This window comes from Leopardus geoffroyi, chromosome A1, assembly GCF_018350155.1.
Source record: "Leopardus geoffroyi isolate Oge1 chromosome A1, O.geoffroyi_Oge1_pat1.0, whole genome shotgun sequence".
NCBI lineage: Eukaryota > Metazoa > Chordata > Mammalia > Carnivora > Felidae > Leopardus > Leopardus geoffroyi.
In genome coordinates, this window is record NC_059326.1 from 118,384,921 (window position 1) to 118,404,789 (window position 19,869).

General features: G+C 42.6%; 1 protein-coding gene across 7 annotated transcripts in view; it reads left to right on the top strand.

Moving 5' to 3' along the window:
- The first annotated feature begins 13,118 nt into the window (after positions 1 to 13,118).
- Positions 13,119 to 19,869, top strand: part of ARHGAP26 (Rho GTPase activating protein 26) — a 423,740-nt gene continuing 416,989 nt past the window's right edge. For 3 of the 7 annotated variants that reach the window (XM_045492304.1, XM_045492330.1, XM_045492349.1), the window contains exon 1: positions 13,121 to 13,589. In XM_045492304.1, coding sequence (XP_045348260.1) covers positions 13,436 to 13,589 — 154 coding nt within the window. In that variant the 5' untranslated portion in view covers positions 13,121 to 13,435. Of the gene's footprint in view, positions 13,590 to 19,869 lie in introns of all 7 variants that reach the window. The other 4 variants (XM_045492312.1, XM_045492339.1, XM_045492297.1 and 1 more) reach the window with 3 other exon arrangements.

Sequence of the window (19,869 nt, forward strand, 5' to 3'; positions counted from 1 at the left end):
TCATATATATATCACATATATACATACCTCACATGCATGGATAGATAGATAGATACATGCACACATATATACATACACATATATCAGCCATAAAAAAGAATGAAATCTTGCCATTTCCAACAACATGGGTGGATCTAGAGAGAATAATGCTAAGTGAAATAAGTCAGAGAAAAAATACCCTAGGATTTTATTCTTATGTGGAATTTAAGAAACAAAACAAATGAACAAAGAAAAAAGAGACAAACCAAAAAACAGACTCTTAGCAATAGAGAACACACTGATGGTTTCCAGAGGGGAGGTGTGTGGGGAGATGGGTGAAATAGGTGATGGGGATTAAGGAGTGCACTTGGGTGATGTATAGAAATGTTGAATCACTATATTGAACTCCTGAAACTAATGTAACACTGTATGTTAATTACGCTGGAAATAAGATAACAAGAAAAAAGAAATACCAGGCATTTCTCCAGCTAAAACAGTTTATTTACTTACAGTCAGATCTTCTAAGCCCATACTGAATTTTCAGACTAATATTTTAAAAATTAATTTGAGATCCATATGGATTGTCAGCTAGTCAGAGCAGGGTGAGTTGCGGGAGAACAGTAGAAAATGAGATGAGAAAAGATGTATCCCTGGATCAGATCATGTTTTTGCTTTTCTTTTGTAAGAGGGAAAACCATTAGAGGCTTTTGATCAGGAGAAGGATGTGATATAATTTGATGTTCTATTAGGATCACTCTGGCTCCTTGGGGAAGGCTTAACAGTAGGCAGCATGGTAGAAGTCAGGAGACCAGTTAGGAGGATACTGCAATAATCTAGGGAAGATATGATAGCTTGGACAAAGGATGTAGCAGAAGAGGTGGAAAAGCAGTCAGATTATAGATTATATTGAAGACTCAGCCAAAAGAGCTTGCTGGTAATTGGAAGTGGCTGGAAGAGAGGGAAGAAAAGGATGCTTGTAAGGGTTTTGGCTGGAACAACTGTGGGAGGAGTTGGGAGGAGCCACTGGGAGGAGCAGATTTGGGGAGAAAATCAAGAGTTCAGTCCATTTGCCTTTCTAAGTTTGAGATGCTTAGATATACAAATAGAGTGCTGGGTAGTCAAGCTGTGTATACCTGTCTGGAGTTCAGAGGAGAGGTCAAAAGTAGGGTAGGTAATTAGTGGTTGTTAGCATCCTGATGGTATCTGTGGCCCTGAGGTGGGTTGGAGTAATCCTAGGAGGTGTGTGGGAATAGAGATTTTCCAACTAACCTGGGGCATTCCAGAGTTCAGAGGATGGGAAAATGAGGAGGAATCAGCAAAGGAAACTGAGGAAGAGGGACCAATGAGAAAGGAGACCCAAGAGCAGTGAGTGGGAGGTGACCCACAGGCCAAGTGAAGAAAGATTATTGTGCCTGAAGTAACATACTATTTAACAAATTCTAACGTACCCCAGTCTCTGGACAGTGTATCTGTGTGTGTGTGCGTGCGCGTGTGTGTGCGTGCTCACGCGTGTGTGTGTGTGTGTGTGTGTGTGTGTGTGTGTGACTCCTTTGGCCTGGAGTCATCCCACTTTCACTCTCCCTTTGTTCCCTCCCCTAGAAATTCTGAGTCCCTGTGGTCCAAGACTTCAGTACAGGGTCTGTGTGGTCACAATTTTGGTAGTTTTCTTTTCCTCTTGTGGCAGCCGCAAGATCGGTTCCCCTTCCTTTCTACACTTCTAAGGAAAGCCTGGCTGCCCATTCATAAAGTTATTCATTCGTTCATTCACTCATTCATGTATTCATGCATGCATGCATGCATTCATCAGATAGTTACTAGGAATTTACAATCATGTGCAGGCATTGTTCTAGGCACAAAGGATAGAGCCATGAACCACATGGTCCCAGGTCTGTCCTTGCCAAGGGAGTTTACATTCTAGTGGAGTGGGGAGGAGGTAGGGAGGAGGGGGAGATGATGATGATGTGTAGGGTGGTCAATAAACAAAAACTTGAAACTGTTGTGTGTGCACTGAAGAAAACTGTCAAGGGTCTGGGATACAGAATAACAATGGAGACTGAGAGGGAGAACTGTTTTCAACTGGGAGGGCAGGAAAGCTTCTTGAAGAGTTAGGTCCTGATATCTCCAAAATAACCAGCGAAATCTTTTTCCTTTTTAGAGTCCTGAATTGAACCCGTGTTCCTAGTTCCTAGAAACTTCTGAGGCTCTTGGTTTCCTCCAGGCTTACTGGAATAATGCAGGAAACCTATATCCAGTTCTCTGAAAAATCACTTATTTCATAATTTTGTCTCACATCCACCAGAGGAGACAAAAGATTATGAAAACAGAATTGACCAAAGTTATCTTCCAACAATGTGGCCAATTACCACTTTAATTTACTAACATTTTTTTTTGAACACTTACTGTAGGGCAGACACTGTTCTAACTCTACCATTGAATCTTCACAACAGCCCCATGAAGTAGGTACCATTATCATCCCTACTTTACACACGTAAAATGGCTGAGACTTAGAGAGATTAGGCGTCCATGGTCACAAAGCTGTGGTTCAAACCCATATCTGTCTGATGCTTGAGATTTTGCTTTTGGCATTACTTTATAGGTAGGCTCCACACCCAACATGGGGCTTGAACTCAGCACTCTGAGATCAAGGGTCTCATACTCTACCGACTCAACCAGTCAAGCACCCTTTTGGCATTATTTATAAAAGAAGATATGAGGGGTGCCTGGCTGGCTCAGTTGGCGGAATGAGAGACTCTTGATCTTGGGTTCGTGAGTTCGAGCCCCACCTTGGGTGTAGAGATTATGTAAATAAATAAACTTAAAAAGAAAGATGATATGAGAACATTCTTAACTATTTCTTTTAAGTATTACATCCATCATATTCACCAAATTATTGTTAGCTAAGAAACTTAAATACAAATTCACAAGTTTTAGAATTTCTCCATAGTTAAATGATCTTTGGGGTATTCCAGTGACAAACATGTTTCAGTACTGTTAATCAAATTCCATTCTCAAGTAAAAGCATGGTTAGTTTGTGATTTCAGTTTTAAGACAAGCACTACGTTGTCTTTCAGGAATGCTATAAATAGAAATTCGAGGAAATATTTCAACTAACACAGATAAAAATATTGTTGCGAAAACATCAAATATTTGGCTTTCATTTCTCAGTGCAGTTTAAAAACTATAATTTCAATACTTTTTTATCAAGCATGGTAAGTGTTGAGGTTTTTAAAAGTTCATATAATAGTAATACAAGTTATAACATATTGACCATTTATTACACCTGACCATGTACTAGGTATATTATTTCACTTGTTCTTAACTATAACTCCCTGTGCTAATAAATGATTGCCCATCTTCTAAAGGTGAAGACTTTGAAACTCAGATAGTTAAGTAACTTGCTGAGATTAGCAATCATTGTGCCAAAGCCAGTATTTCAACCTATGGATGGAAACTGATGCTCTTTTCATTATACAACTTTATCTTTTATTCAGCCTTAAAAAGGTTCTTTTCTTATTAGATTATTTTCATTCTTTAAATAAGTAACCCTGGGGAAGTATTTTTCTTCCCTAGTGTTCATTCTCCTTGCCTTTAATGTCTTAAATCATAATGTCTTATGATTGAATTGGATATTTTCCGTAATCTCTTTCAGCTCTAAAGCTACATGATTCTGCGAGTCCATGAATAGCCCATTTCAAAGACAATTTGTTGGGTGTTCAGTCACACTCCTGCTTTCCTCATTTGTGCTTTTTGGGAAACAGTAGGAAATTAAATCTTTTTAAAAAATGTTTTATTTATTTTTGAGAAAGAGGGCAAGCAGGGGAGGGGCAGTGAGAGAGGGGGACGAGGATCCAAAGCAGGCTTTGCATCAACAGCACAGAGCCTGATGTGGGACTCAAACTCATGAGCCACAAGGTCATGACCTGAGCTGAAGTCAGACACTCAACCAACTGAGCCACCCAGGTGCCCCGAAAATTGAATCTTTTAAGTCAATTTAGTAGGGGTGGTGGTGCCTGGGTGGCTCAGTTGGTTAGGCATCCAACTTTGGCTCAGGTCATGATCTTGCAGTTCATGGGTTTGAGCCCCGCATTGAGTTCTATGCTGACAGCTCAGAGCCTGGAGCCTGCTTCAGTTTCTGTGTCTCCTTCTGTCTCTGCTCCTCCCCTGCTCATGTTCTGTCTCTCTCTCTCTCTCTCTCAAAAATAAGTATTTTGTAAAAAATACATCAATTTAGTAGGCAAATCTACTATTTTTTATACTCATGGATATAGTCCTTCTTAGTGGCAAAATGTTTCCTTGCTGACCTTATAATACTCATCACTAACAATAGACCAAAAAAATAGATTTGAATTGCTTTCCCTTTCTTTCATTTGTCCAAGGGTCAGCACACTATGGCTTGCGAGCCAAATCTAGCCTGCTACTTATTTTTGTTTGGCTTACTAAGATTGGGTATTATATTTGTAAATGGCTGGAAAACAAAATTAGTTTGTGATACCTGAATATTATATGAAATTCAGATTTCAGTGTCCATAAATAAGTTTTTTTGAAACTAGCCACCATGTTCATTCATTTATGTATCATCTGTGGCTGGTTTCCTGCCACAATGGCACAGAGTTGAGGAGATGCAACAGCGCCTGTAAGTTCCAAAAAGCCTGGAAACCCTTTGTAGAAAAAGTCTGCCAAGCCCTGGGTTAGTCTGTGTTAAAGTAACTAAACAAGGAGGCCAACTGAGGTAGTTTTAATGCCTTGATAGCCTAGCAAGAGAACCAAAATCTAAGCCAAACTTCATGTACTGAATTGGAGAAAATGAAACTCAAGAACAGCCAATCGCAATCAGCCACCCAGGCTTTCCTACATAAAGCAACCACGTAAGCTATAACCAAATAATTTCTTTGCTTTGCTTCCAAGTCTTCTCTATAAAAACCTTGCCCTTGGCTCCTTTGGTGGAGCATTCCCAACTCTTCTGTTTGGCGCTTCCTGATTGGATTGATGTTTGCTCCAATAAACTCTTGAGAAGTTTAATGTGCCTCACTTTATCTTTTACCATCTGTCATACTGTATTGATGGCTTACTATTGCTAGGCATTCTACAGGTCTCAGGGAACACAACAGTGAATGAGACACACGAGCTCTCTGGGCTCAAGGAGCCATTTCTAAACTGTCAAATTAAAAACAAAATGAACAGGGTGCCTCCCTGGCTCAGTCGGTGGGACACACACTCTTGATCTCAGGGTTGTAAGTTCAAGCCCCACATTGGGTGTAGAGATTACTTAAAACAAACAACAAACGAAGTTGGAGGGACACAGGGCTTCCAAATTTAAATTTTGCCAAATGATTTTTTTTTCAATACAGCTACTACCTTCAACTATCATCATCTTATTTTAAGAGAGTATGTTAATACAAAAATGAGTATATCAATACCAAAGGACACAATCTCAAAATAAAAAGTGCTGCTTCCAATGGAATACATGTAGCATTATGGAAAACAAATTGCATTGTCACTGTTTTTCTCATTTCATGATGGTCAGAGGAAACTTTGTCCTGGGCTGGCCTAGGTCATTAGATCAGCTTTGGGAAACACAGGGGGTGTCACTTTTCAGGCAAAACAAACTTTAGAAAATGTCTAGTTTTTAAACTGGAAAAATGTTGGTGTTTTAGTGGTGGAGCTCTTCAGCTTGAGACTATTACTGCCACTCATTTTGTAAGTCAAATTTTTCTGCAGAGGGTGTCGGGCAATACAAATGTAGTGATGGAAAATTCCAGAAAAGAACTAGAAAGGGAAGTGGGGAATTGAATAAAAGAACTCTGTCAACATTCACTCTTGTAGATCTAGCAGATATTATATCCCCTTTGCCTTGCATTTAGATGCAAGACAACCCATTGTAGTACTAACGTTTCATACTGGCTTCTCCTTAGAAGGCAGTGAAGGCAAGAATAATTTCTCTGCTGAAATACTGTCCTCCTCCACCCCATCAATGCCACCTTCAATAGCCACAGCACCCACTAAAAACTACAGCATCACCTCAAAGCCAGAGTCATCTAAAGGAAAATGGATCCCCAGAGAAGAAAACCTACCGATTAATAAGTCCTTGAGGTTGGATAGTGATCGTTTTCCAGTTGCTTTAGGAAGCTTTTTAATTCCCAGTGACAAACTTTCTATTTTGCAACAACTGAAATAGCAGCCAAAAGACTAGAAATGACCCCTCTCTCCTGTGTGTCCCCTTTCCTGTTGCCTATGATACTGTTCATTTCCTAAATGTGTTTCATAGAGCATGAGCTATACGTGATGTAATGGGGGAAAACAGGATTCTGTGGTCACAGATGAGAAATACCAGGTTGAGAAAAATCTCACTGGATTATTTACTGCAGGACATCTCAGGGCTTCTAATATGCTAATGTGCCTTTTAAGCATACACACATGTACATGAAGATCTGGAGGTAAGAAAGAGAGCAAGGTGGATAGGACTGCTTTTAGTGAGATTATTTTGCAGACATAAGCTATTTTATTTGGTTATTTCAGTAGTTACAATGATAAGAAATAGACCAATTATTTTCACTGACCTGGATAATCCTGGGTCTGTAATTGAAATTATCTTTGACAGCGTTCTGGTTTCATCTCAGTCTTTTAACAAGCTTATTTTATTTGATGGATTATCATTTTTCTTAAATATCTTCATTCATACACGTTCCTCTAAATGTAGATACTATCTGTGTTTACTAAGCCATTGTTTTTAAAGATTATTTTTTAATTAATTAATTAACTTTGGAGACTGACGGTGTGAGCAGGGGAGAGTGGCAAAGGGAGAGAAACAGAGAATCTCAAGCAGGCTCCATGCTGAGCATGGAGACCAATGCAGGGCTTGATCTCCTGACCATGAGATCATGACCTCAGGCAAAAACGAGAGTTGGACACTTAACTGACTGCACCCCCCAGGCACCCCAAGAAGCCATTCTTAAAACTAATGATTTTCGGGGTGCCTGGGTGGCTCAGTCGGTTGAGCGTCCCACTTCGGCTCAGGTCATGATCTTGTGGTTCACAAGTTCAAGCCCTACATTGGGCTCTGTGCTTACAGCTGGGAGCCTGGAGCCTGCTTTGGATGCTGTGTCTCCCTCTCTGAACCTACTCCACTCTGTCTCTGTCTCTCTCAAAAATAAATATTAAAAAAAATTTTTTTATTACGTATCTTTATTTTTGAGAGGCAGAGACAGACAGGGCATGAGTTGGGGAGGGGCAGAGAGAGAGGGAGACACAGAATCCAAAGCAGGCTCCAGGCTCTGAGCTGTAAGCACAGAGCCTGATGCGGGGCTCGAACTCACAAACTGTGAAATCATGACCTGAGCCGAAGTCAGACACTCAACTGACTGAGCCACCCAGGCGCCCCTTTCTCTCAAAAATAAATTAAAAACCATTAAAAAAAACAGCAATGGTTTTCCATTTTGGGAACTCCCTAAGGACCATGTATTAATGTAGAGGACCACAATTCAAAAGGAGGTGAAACAATAGGTTTTGTGATTATTGTGTTATGTCAGATAGGGCTGTGTCTGGCTTTGAGTAGCAGAAAACTCCATTAACGGGGCCTAAATAGGTTGTGTTCTTTTACCCTTTATGTGGTGAATGATTGGTGGGTGGGCATTCTTGGGCTCAGGATATCACCAAGGCACCTGGCATATGGCATTCAAACCTCCCGGTTGCAAGATGGCTGCTGCTCATTAATGCATCATTAATTAGAATCATTAGAAAGAATAGGGAAGGAAGGTGGGCAAAAGGTGTGTGTCAGCTGTCCCCTTACCAAGAAGCCAAAACCTTGGGGCGCCTGGGTGGCTCAGTCGGTTAAGCGGCCGACTTCAGCTCAGGTCATGATCTCGCCGTCCGTGAGTTCAAGCCCCGCGTCGGGCACTGTGCTGACAGCTCGGAGCCTGGAGCCTGTTTCAGATTCTGTGTCTCCCTCTCTCTCTGACCCTCCCCTGTTCATGTTCTGTCTCTCTCTGTCTCAAAAATAAATAAACGTTAAAATAAAAAAATTAAAAAAAAAAAAAAAAGAAGCCAAAACCTTTTCCAAAGCTCCTCCCAGCAGATTTCCAATGATATCTCAATGGCCAGAAAAATGGCACCTGCCACCAGCAGCTGTGTAGAAGTCTGAGGAAGTGAATTCTTTGACTGGGCCCTTGAGGTTCTACTAGTAACATAGCCTAAGTCTGAAGCTAGACGATAAGTTAGAATCTCAGCTCTGCTGTTCAGTGACTATGACTTTAGGTTAGTTATTTTCAGTTTCCATATAAAATGGAGATAAGATGATAATAGGTCTTTAAGAGATTAATTGAATTAATTTTTGTAAAGTGTTTAGGAGAGTATCTGGAACATAGTAAATGATATATAAAATGAATAAGGAAAGCATATTAAGTAAAAAAGTAGCAGACATGAAAACTGTTGACAACATATAAAAAACAGACTTGAATGCTACAAGCAATATGAATTTCATTAATTTCTTGAGCCAAAGAATGTTAACTAAGTGCCACCACCTTCTCTGAAGAACTGGAAAGCAACGGGACTTGTAAGGATAGATTACTTTCTTCTTTCAGGGAAAATGAGGATTTCAGGTCTGTTTCAGTCAGTTGCTTCCACACTAACAGCAGGGCCTTTGATTTAAAGCCAAAACAAACTAGAGGCTTGTATAATTATTGATATATTGGGGGCATACCAGAAATGATCCTGGAAAACCACAGATATTTCAGAATAAGATTCCTCCTCTTCATGAGTGATCTTACTCCAATTTTTGGTTTGGCCATTATTATTAATTTTTAGATATATAAAATGTCTCTCTTATAGATATCTTACAGCTGGATAGTTATTTAAGACAGATAGATTTGAATTCTTAGCCTAGTTCCACCACTAATTACGTGACCTTAGACACCTTGCTTCTCTCATTCCTAGTTGCCTTATCTGTAAGATAAGGATAGTGAACAGTACCTACCTCCTAGGATTTTAGTAAAGGTGGGTAATGCAATTAAGTACTTAGCACAGATCCTACTATGCAAAAAAAGCTAAATAAATATCATTAATATCACTACCATCATCATATTTCTTAAAATGTTTCTTAGAATCATTTCTTAAAATATTTCACTGCAAACTTATTGAGTTATAGTTCAGACACAATAAAATGTACCCATAAATTTTGACAAATGTCAACACCTATGTAACCATGGCCACGACTGATACATGGAATATTTACAACATCACCTCAAAATCATTTTTTAAAACAGGAAAACTTATGTCTTATCCAGTAATAATACAAAGGTGAAGTCACTGTGTAAAGAAACATATGGTATTGACTATAAAAAAAAGTGAATACGTGCTAAATAGAATTACAAAACCATGTAGATGTAGCAGAAGGAGCATTCATTTTTAGGGGGTTGGGGGACTGGTCAGTTGTACCGCATATTATTGTTTCTGTCTATTCAGCATTAATTCCCTCTTTTCCTGTTAACAGCACTTTGCTTGTCCTTGGGGGAAACAACTCCTCCCAATGTTTTATGTGTTAGCAGCAGGGCTGTTTAACCTCTGGCTTTAGTCTTGCAATTTCTGCTATAATTCTTAGAAAGAAAACTCTCTTCTTGCTGGTATTGCTGGATATAACTTTGGAAGAGCAGAGAGAGCCACTGAGAATGAAGACGCCTTAGAGGAAGGTCAGTTCATGGGATGGAGAGAGAAATCTTGTGCTGATGTCATCACCTAAGCCCCTGGAGCCTATGTCTATTTCTGGTCCTCAGTGACAGGAGGACCTATGAACCTTCATCATGGACCAGCCCTGTTGTCCCGTTTGTGTTCAGGAGCCGTGAGTTGCCTTTGCTCACCTCTGCTTATCTGGGATCAGAGATAACATATATGAGAATGCTTTCCAGTTTTCTACAAGTGGAAGATCATCGTATGTAGATGGAAAATTAATTGGACAATGGAAGTCAGAAATAATACGGATTTAAAAATACATTGATACTGAAAATAGAACTATTTGGACTTATTGTTTGATTAATTTGAAGGAATTCAGACATCTTCCTAAGAATGTAGGCCAAATCATTTTGTTTAAATTATTTCTTTAAGTTTATTTATTTATTTTGAGAGAGAGAGAGAAAGAGAGAGAGAGTATGCATGAGCACCAGCATGTAAGAGCGGGGGAGGGGCAAAGAGGGAGGGAGAGAGAAAATCACAATGTAGATCTCTATCCCACCAACCATGAGATCATGACCTGAGCTGAAATCATGGCTCATGTGCCCAACCGACTTAGCCCTTTGCTTAAATTATTTCTGTGTTTCTTATGAAGGTGATTTCTGTTTTATTGGCAGTCATAGCTACAACCTATGTTGTCACACGAGTTGCTGTTTCTTCCTTATCAAACTTGTGTCCCTCCTGTTGGCAGTGTGCACCTCTGAAGTACCCATTGCTGTTCTCAGAGCTGGGGCTGTGGCAGTGGACAACAAATCTCTACCTCACGGAGCTTATTTTCTATGGAGAGAGAGAGAACTGCAAATTCTATGTGCCACTTTCTGTACTCAATACTACTGCATTCTGATTCTCTTTTTCTGATAATACTGCCTGAAGTATGGGAGGTGTTTATGGAAATCCTGGATTAAATTAACAAGAAGTCAAATGTTATCCACACATATTTGCCTGTAAATGGGCATATTAAGGTATATGTTTGTGTATGTGTATGTGTCACGCGCACTTCTTAGTTAGGTAATCTGGTTTAAGTTACCATTCTGGGCCTCAATTTCTCATTTGAAAAATGGGGATTATCATACTACCAATATAAATGCATGTAAGTAAATAATTTAGCACAGTGTCTGGCACAAACTAACAGCTTGAGAAATGATAGCCATTATCATTACTATTATTACATATATATTACTCATACACATTACTAATACACATATATATTGCTTTATACTTTAATTGTCTAGTATTCCTCAATAGAAGAAGATAAATCATCATGGCCCCTATTTTGTTTCATTCATTTAACATTTATTGAATATCAGGTGCTAGGCCCAAGGTAGCAGATTGTTTTTTTCAGACATGGCTGGAAAAATATTTCTAGGTCAGCACAGAGCCCAATGTGGGGCTCAAACCCATGCACTGTGAGATCATGACCTAAGCTGAAATTGGACACTTAACCAACTGAACCACCCAGGTGCCCCTCATTTCTCTTTGAATCTGTGTGGGCTTGTGACTTGCTTGTAGATAATGAAGGAGGTAGAAGTGTGTGGCTTCCAAGGCTAGGCCGAAAAAGGTGATGCAGCTTTCCCCCTGTAAAGCTAGGACATTCACACTAGAGTACTGAGGCTGCCGTGCAGAGAGGAACCCAAAGTAGGGGACACAGAGAGCACACGGAGAAGCCCTGGGCCCACCCAAGGAGAGGGAGATGCTCAGCTGACCACCCGGGAGAGACTCGAAGCTGGAACTATCCAGTTAAGCTCTCCCCCAGATTCCTGACCCACAGAGATCACGAGAGAAAATAAAAAGATTGGTGTTGTTTTAAACTATTAAGTTTTGGTGTGATTTGTTACATATCAGTAGAGAACCGGAACACTGGAACAGCATTAAACAGATTTTTCTCATCCTTGGCAAGTGAGGAGCATCTGTTTTCAGGATTTTAATTATTAGTAGTTTGGGCCTCCTATCAAGTCTAAATTTGTAGATACAACAGCAAACAGATCACATTCATTCATTCATTTATGCATTTAATGAACCAATCAATTGCATTCTCAACATTGATGCCTTCTCTGGCCCCTGAGTTGGTAACCTTTTCCCCATGTCCCCAAGCAGCCAAGCCTTCTGTCTCACCATGCAGTGCTGCTACTGCTTTTTCTCCTGTCTCTCCCACCGACCAGCAGCAATTAAGTTGATTCTGTGTTACTCATCTTAGTATCTGTAGCATCTATTTAGTGCCGGCACATAGCAGACCTATTTAAAAAGACAAACAAAAAAACCTTAACTGAAGGAGGGCTGCTAGTTCCGGGACATACAAAAATTTACTCAGGGACAGTCCCTATGCTCTCGGAGTTCACACTTCAGCACTGTGGGACCCAGCCTGACAAGTGCAGTGAGTTGCTGGAATTGATTCCTGTGGTGGGACAGAGGGACAACAGGGCAGCGCACTGGGGGTGGGAGGTGGGGAGGTACACAGGACAAGATCTATTCACTTATTCCACAAATATTGGAGCGTAGCACACGTAGCACACGGTAAGCTGTCAGTATGTTACTAGATGCTAGCCGCTGTTCTAGATGTTGGGGATGCAGCAATGCACAAGAAAACTGCAGTGGTCCGTGCCCTCGTGAAGCTCACAGTGTATCAAAGGACGACAGGCAGGACGTGATTATGTAAAATTTGCTTGTTGCCCAGCAGGAACACAACAGGCGGCTGAAATTCTCACAAGGACTTTAGATCCTTCGACTGGGTGCAGCCGTGGGCGGGTTTTAAGCAGGAGTGGCCATGAGGGGTACAGACTGTGGGGGCGGAAGACTGCAGGCAAGAAGAGCTTGTCATTTTAAGATGCACATATTCTCTGATTGGAATAAGAAGTGTGTGTTTAGGGTTGACGTGGTGGTTCCGTGTGCTCGAAGTTGTCCCGGGGTAGGGAGGTGCGTTCTGAGTGAAAGCTCAATTGCTCAGCCGTGTAGGGCGGGCTGAATGGAACTGCAGCCCCAATTCCCAGTTTTTTCATGCTCCGCCCATTTAGCATCCTCGGTTCTCAGACCAGCAGACGCACCACCTCGGCTTCGGACCCTGGCCGCGGCAAGTCGCCTCGATCAGGAGTGGCAAGGGCCCGTGCACCGCAGCAATCACCCCTTGGGCTCCGGGTCTGCAACACAGCGCCGGCGGGAGAAGGCGGAGCTTGTGTTGCGGACCTAGGCGGTGGCGTGGGCCCCGCCCCCCGCCCGAGGCCCCGCCTCTAGGCCCCGCTGATTGGGTCAAGGCCGCGGAATGGCCGGGTGTCCCCGGGAGGCAGGGGGGTCGGGCTGAGACGGGCACGTTGATTGGTCCGGCTGAGATTAGGTCATCGCTAGCAGGTTCGAGCGGCCCGGACGCTGGTGGGGCGGCCGAGGCTGCTGTGAGAGGGCGCTCGAGGCTGCTGGAAGAGCGAACTGGCGAAGGAGGCGGGGAGGCGGCGGCCGCACTCGCTCGCCTGCTTCTCGTTTCCCGGCACCGCCGCGGGTCCGCCGCTGCGCTTCCTGCCCGCCCACCACTCCGTTGCGCGCCGCGGGAGCAGCCGCCCCTCCGCTCGGTCCCCGCGGGGGTCAGGGGTCTTGCGTGCCGGCGGACACCGCGCGGAGGGCGAGCCGGCGCCACACCTGTGGAGCCGGCGGGCGTCGGGGGTCCCGGCCGGGGTCCCGCCGCGCGCGTGCTTGGGGCTGCGGGCCTCCGGGGCGCCGGGGGAGGCGCGCCCCCCGGCTGGGCGACTCGGCCACTATGGGGCTCCCCGCGCTCGAATTCAGCGACTGCTGCCTCGACAGCCCGCACTTCAGAGAGACGCTCAAGTCGCACGAAGCGGAGCTGGACAAGACCAACAAATTCATCAAGGAGCTCATCAAGGACGGGAAGTCACTCATCAGCGCGCTTAAGAGTGAGTGTCCCGAGTCCGGCGGGGACGGGGCCCTGAGGCGGGAGGGCCGTCGGGCGGCTCTCGGCCCTGGGCACCCGCGCGCCGGCTGCCGTTCCGCCCCGGGGGTCACTGAGGGACGGGTGTAGGTGCTTGCAGTGGGGCGAGACGGAGACGTAAGATGGGCGAGTCGATGAGGAAGGAGACCCGCCGCCCAGCCGTTGGCTTTCTGGGATGGCCGGGAGGTGACCGAGGGCGAGTGGTGCTCGCGGGGCACCGCGGCTGGGTGTGCGCGGCACACAGGTGTCCCGGGAGTGGGACGCCAGTGCCCGGCGCGCCGCACCCCGTCGGGAAACCCCATCGCGTCCACCACTGCGGCTCCCGTGGGGGAACACTTGCTCACCCCTGGGTACCCAGCCAGGGAACTGGAACGTGCCCTGCCAAGGGGGCGCTGCCTCCCCTCAGGAGAAGGCGGCTGGTGATTGCTTCGCTGTCCCCGGGCCGCCCGTTTCTCCGAAAGGCACCGGCGGTGCCAGAGAAGGGCTGGGTGGAAGGGCTGCTTAGCTCACGGTTCTGGGGAGTGTTGGCAGCCAGTAATCCAGGGCCGTGTATGTGTGCAGGTTCGGATTCTTGTGTTTAGCAGAAGGTGACAGGGGTGGGAGTACAGCATCAGAGTGTTCCTTTACTCTAAACTGTGGGCGAGGGTTTAAAAATAGAACGAGCATATCCTGACTGTCTCCCTCTCCGGCTCCCTCGCTCTCCTTTCTACCTCTCCCATTATCCTTGAAAACTCCAGGATTTTGAAGGAAATGTCCAACGTCCTCACTCAGAAAGGAGAGGTTTAAACTCGTCCTGAAAGATTCTGGAACCTTTCGTAAAACTATTTTTGCTCATTTCCTTTTGGTAGGGGAGCACTGAAATTTGCATTCTGTGTGTGATTGTCCCTTGACTTTTTCAGAGCCAGAGTTTCTCCTGGCCAAATGAGAGCGTTGTAGGGATGGGCTTCTTGGATTGGGCGGTCCTTTTTGGTGCCTCCACAGTTCTACCCATTTAAAAATAGTTGGGTTCATCTTTTGGTTTTGAGAACCGGGAATGACACGAAAGAAGATAGTGGAACTGAACTGTCTTTGGCTTTTCTTTTCCTGTCTGTGTGATGGGTATCTTAATAGGTGAGATCTTTCAGCTAAGAAGGGTTGCATTGGCAGAGTGGGGTCCCACCTGTGAGAATTGTTCCCAGGCCTCTTTAAAGGAGACTTAACAGAAGTCAAGTGCCTGAGATGTCATTTTGTGACCCTGATGCTTCTAAAAATGTAGAGGTAGCTAGTAATGGCTTTAATTGGGCATCTGCTTATTTCAGTAAATATACACAGTGCCTGCAGTGTGCTGGTTACTGCCCTGGACCCTGACTATGTAGCAGTGGATATTTTGCTGCCCTGTGGCTACGGAGACTGATTCCTCGCCAGTGAATTGTCTGTTACTTATTTTACAAATGAGAAAACAAGCTTGGTGAATCTTTAGTCCAGCGCCACACAGCTGTTATCAGTGGGACCTAGTTTTGAACCCCTGCATGGTCTGAGCCAGAGTTGGAGTTCCTGCTAATACAGAGCTCTTAATCCTTCCCCATCCTGCTCACCCAGAATGGATCTCCTAGACCAAGCCTGCGAGTATTTGGAATTGCATTTGTATGTCTGCCTTGAGTATGAGTAGGGTGCATTTGTGTGACTGGCAGTTTATTTGCCTGCTACTATTTCTTTGGCAGGGGTCAGAATTCTTTGGGTAGGAGGGAGTAATGCAGTAATAGGGTTTAAGAGTTATTTAAGTTGTCTAATGGAATAGAGCAGACCTGTTAACTTGGGAGAAAGACTAGCGAGGAACTAAATGTTCTAATCCCTGTATATCCAGCTGTACTTAACTATACTCTTGAACTGCTACTATTAGTTGAATAGGTCATGTGACCTCTTAAGTGGAAAGGGTGGAGTTGATCACTGTTTCCCAGATTTGAGGCATTCCATTATCATTAGGAGCTTATACAGTGTATATTACTGTCATAGTGTTTGTGTATTATTTTTCTTCTGTTCATCCTTCTTACTACTGAAAATGTAAAGCTGGTATTCTTAAAACCAATTACACAGAAAAAAAAAATAGACAATTATATAAATAACACTAGTTTAGATGATTTATAGTCTCTTCCAACTATAAAATTTTATGGTTTTATTTTATAATTAGTAGTCACAGAACTCTGGGTTTACATTTCTTTTGTGTGTTAACCTGAGGCAATAAAACGGGCCTCTTGGGATTGCTAAAGTTCAGCTAGATCATTGTTGTTACTACTTAACATTTTATTTATGAAGAAACTGAAGGTCAGAGAGGTCGGTCACCTGCTCAAGGTGACACAGCATTTGAATGTATTTGAACCCAAGTTGTCTGATTCCACAGTTGCCTGTTCTTAACTTAACCCCCAAGCAGAACTGTTGTCTAGGTCTGTTGTCTTTTGAATCCCCTTGAGAATCTGATAAACAAATAACCCCCTTGAAGTTTTTCCCTGGAGTCCAAGCCTCTGATCTGGATACATAGAAGATAAGCAATAAAATAATTTGGGACCTACCTTGGTGACAGTCAGCTTTTTCTGTCCTGAAAAAGGACCTATTTTCACCTAAAGGACCTAGATCTCACCTATTTGTCTAGGTCTTTCCTGTGGGTGCTCCTGTTGTGTTCAGGACTCTTTTTTTACCCTGATGAATCAGTGTCTCAGTTGGGAGGAATTTGTATGTTCAAGGCTTTCTTTCTTTCTGTAGAGACCATAGTAGCTGGAAACGAAGTTGCAGAATTAAGTTTTAGGATTTCCTAGGTTCGAATCTTAACCCACTCACTTACTGGTTGACTTTGGGCAAGTCACTGAGCCTGACTGAGCTCCTCCTGTGCAGTAGCCACCCTGACCTTCTAGTGTTGTGAGGATCAAATGATTCAGTGCTTATAAAGAAAGCACTTAGCTTAGAGCCCGGTGCATAGCACTGCTCACTTGTTGGTGGCTGTAATCATCTTCCAGCATTCGGGTTTGTCAAGACTCAGAGCAAACGTTACTAAGAGCAGAGGGACATTTTTTGGTTTGGGTGCAGGGAGTTAAGCAATATGCCTTCTTCATGCCACTTGTTGATAACTTACACAGTTGTGTATGTGTTAACCACTGGTTACAGTGGGAAGAGTCCTGGCAATCCTCTTTGCATAATGTTGTGGTTATGCCAAAAAAGTTCCACAAGTTAAAAAAAAAAAATAGTAGTAAGCCTCCCAACATTCTTTCTGTTCCTAATAACATTCTGGTAACTTAAATTTTCAACCTTCCGGCTAGCTTAACGTCTCCCCTCAGTGGCTCAGCTGGCTGCCTCTCTCTCTTGTCTTGCAGGAAAAGCTTGCAGAATGCATTGGACTTCAGAGCGGGTGTCATGGACCCAGTGGCAAACCAAACGTGGTTTCATAGAAATGAGAGTGAATTAGGCTATTGGCTTTAAGGAGTGGTGTGGGTTTTCAGGAACTGTGTCTTTCCATCTTGAGAGTTGGGTTGTGTGGACTTAGTGCTATAAATTTGGCTTCTGCTTAATGAGATAGAATGAATACCCTTGTTCTGCTAATCTAAGATGGGAGGGGTGGGGCAAAAATTCAGATGTTAAGATATCAACTTTTTTAAGGTATAATTTACCTTACTGTATAGTTCACCCACTTACAGAATCCAGTTCACTGGTTTTTACTACATTCACAGAATTGTGCAGTCATCCCCACAAAGAAATCTCATTCCCATTAACCATTGTTCCCCATTTTCTCCCAGCTCTCTGCTACCCCTGTCCCCAGCCCCTGTCAACCACTAAAGTATTTTCAGTCTTTATAGATTTGTCTATTCTGAACATCACATGTGCAATTTTAATAGTTTCGTCCTAGGTGGTAGTGACCAACTTTAGGAACAGAGTTTTTCATTGGACTTTCAGGTGGGGGAACTTGGAATCTATATGCTACTCTTCTTCAGGGGCATTTAAGTAAAGGTCATATCCCAAAGATGGAACTGTTTCCCAGGGCTGGGAGGAACCCACGTGTGTGCCTTTGGGTTTCAAACTCATGAGTGGGGAATGGATTAGTTCTAGTTCCTGGTACTGTGATGGATACAGAGGAGACCAAAATAAAAGTAGGAATCTAGCCCATTCCTTCTGTGAACTTTCAGTCAAGTTGGGGCAGCATGTGTGATACTCCATAAAGCCTTACTCTGGGGTCTTACCTGCTGGGTGACACTTTTTTCTTTCTTTCTTTCTTTCTTTCTTTCTTTCTTTCTTTCTTTCTTTCTTTCTTTCTTTCTTTTTAACAAAATGAAGTAAATGTATATTTCTGTAGTTGAGTCTGTAGTATTTATGAAAACTTTTGGGATGATGTGTTTTTGTTTCTTGAGCATTTACCAAGTGCCTGGCTCTATGCTGTGTCCACATTAGTCTCATTAGTCCTTACCACCATTCTGTGAGTGAATATTCTTATTTTTCTGTATTTTAGACTTGGGGTAACTTGTCTAAGGTTACATAGCTAGTAAGTTATACAACCAGGTTTTGAACCTGGCAATGGACTGCAGGCAGTGGACTCTCTTGAACATGACCCTTGAGTGTTTTCAGTAACCATATTAGTACTGAAGATGCAAATTCTTCATAGATCTCGACCCTAGAAAGGAGAAGCATGTGGCACATGCTAGATTAAGTGAAAGTATTGTGTCTGTTGTTTTTTCAGACTCTGAAACCTGGGTAGCAATGAATAGCTAATATTTTGTATTGTGCTTTGAAGTTTTGTGTTTCCATCATAGGATTAAAGAACCATTATAGGCTAGAAGGGAAATGATGGGAGTCTGGCTGTCTCTTGCCTTTATAAAGTGCTAGAGTTTATCTTTGGTATCAATGAGTGGTTATCAGTGATTCTTTTTAAAAATAATTTAAAAAAAAATGTATACTTTTATAGTATTAATTTATTTTATTATTTAAAACATTTTTTTAATGTTTATTTTTGAGAGAGAGAGAAACAGTGTGAGCAGGAGAGGGGCAGAGAGAGAGAGGGAGACATAGAATCCAAAGCAGGCTCCAGGCTCTGAGCTGTCAGCACAGAGCCCGATGCGGGGCTCGAACTCACGAACTGCAGGATCATGACCTGAGCCAACGTCGGACACCTAACTGACTGAGCCACCCAGGCGCCCCACATTAATTTATTTTTTAATTAAAAAAATGTAAATTGTGCTATAATTGATATATAACTTTGTATTAGTTTCAGGTGTACAACAGGATTCTGTATTTGTGTATGTTGTGCAGGATCACAACAATAAATCTAGTTAACATCTGTCACCATACAGTTATAGAATTTTTTGTGTGTGATGAGAACTTTTAGACGTGCTTTCTTAGCAACTTACAAACATACTCTATGCCACTATGAACAGTAGTCAATGTGCTGTATATCACATGATTTATTTATTTTATAATTGGAAGTGATTCTCTTTTAGCTGGTTAATAAAACATCAAACAGGAAGGCCAGAAACCTATTCCTGGGTCTGATTTGATAAGAAAAATGGTTTATTCTCAATGCTCATTTAAACAAGAGTGAAAAAAGTCAACATGAAGTGTTGCATGCTTTATTATTTTTTTCTTTTTGAATTCATTATTTTTTTAAAGAGTTGGTGGTTTAAATCATGTCACACTTTTGTAGTTCTTTAGGATTTGTCATAGGCTTTTTGTAGTAGTGAGATGAGCCCTCTTGAATGGCTTCCCAAAGGATGTTCATTACCAGTCTGCTGTGTTCAGGAGTAATTATATTACTTACAAAATCCTAATAAGACAAATGGGTATGGAGTTAAGTAGCAAAAACATTTTCCCAGTTCCTTTGCTTTACTTTAGCACCTTGCAAATTAAAGGGAAGAAAGAGGCATTTGCAAATTATTTATAAATGGTGGTAATTTGTAATGCTGACATTTGGAATATTAGTCATACAAACATAAACAACAGTAAATTAAGTCCAAACAAGATTTTGTAGTTTTTATGTAACATTAACTTCAAAGTTCCTTATGGGGCGCCTGGGTGGCTCAGTTGGTTAAGCACCTGACTTTTGATTTTGGCTCAGGTCATGATCTCATAGTCCTGAGACTGAGTTGGACTTTGCGCTGGGCATGGAGCATGCTTGGAATTCTCTCTCTCCCTCTCCTCCATCTCTGCTTACGTGTGCTATCTCTCTCTCTCTCAAAAAAAGAAAAAAATTCTTCTACTTTAATCTGTTATCTTTATTGGATTGAATAAATTGC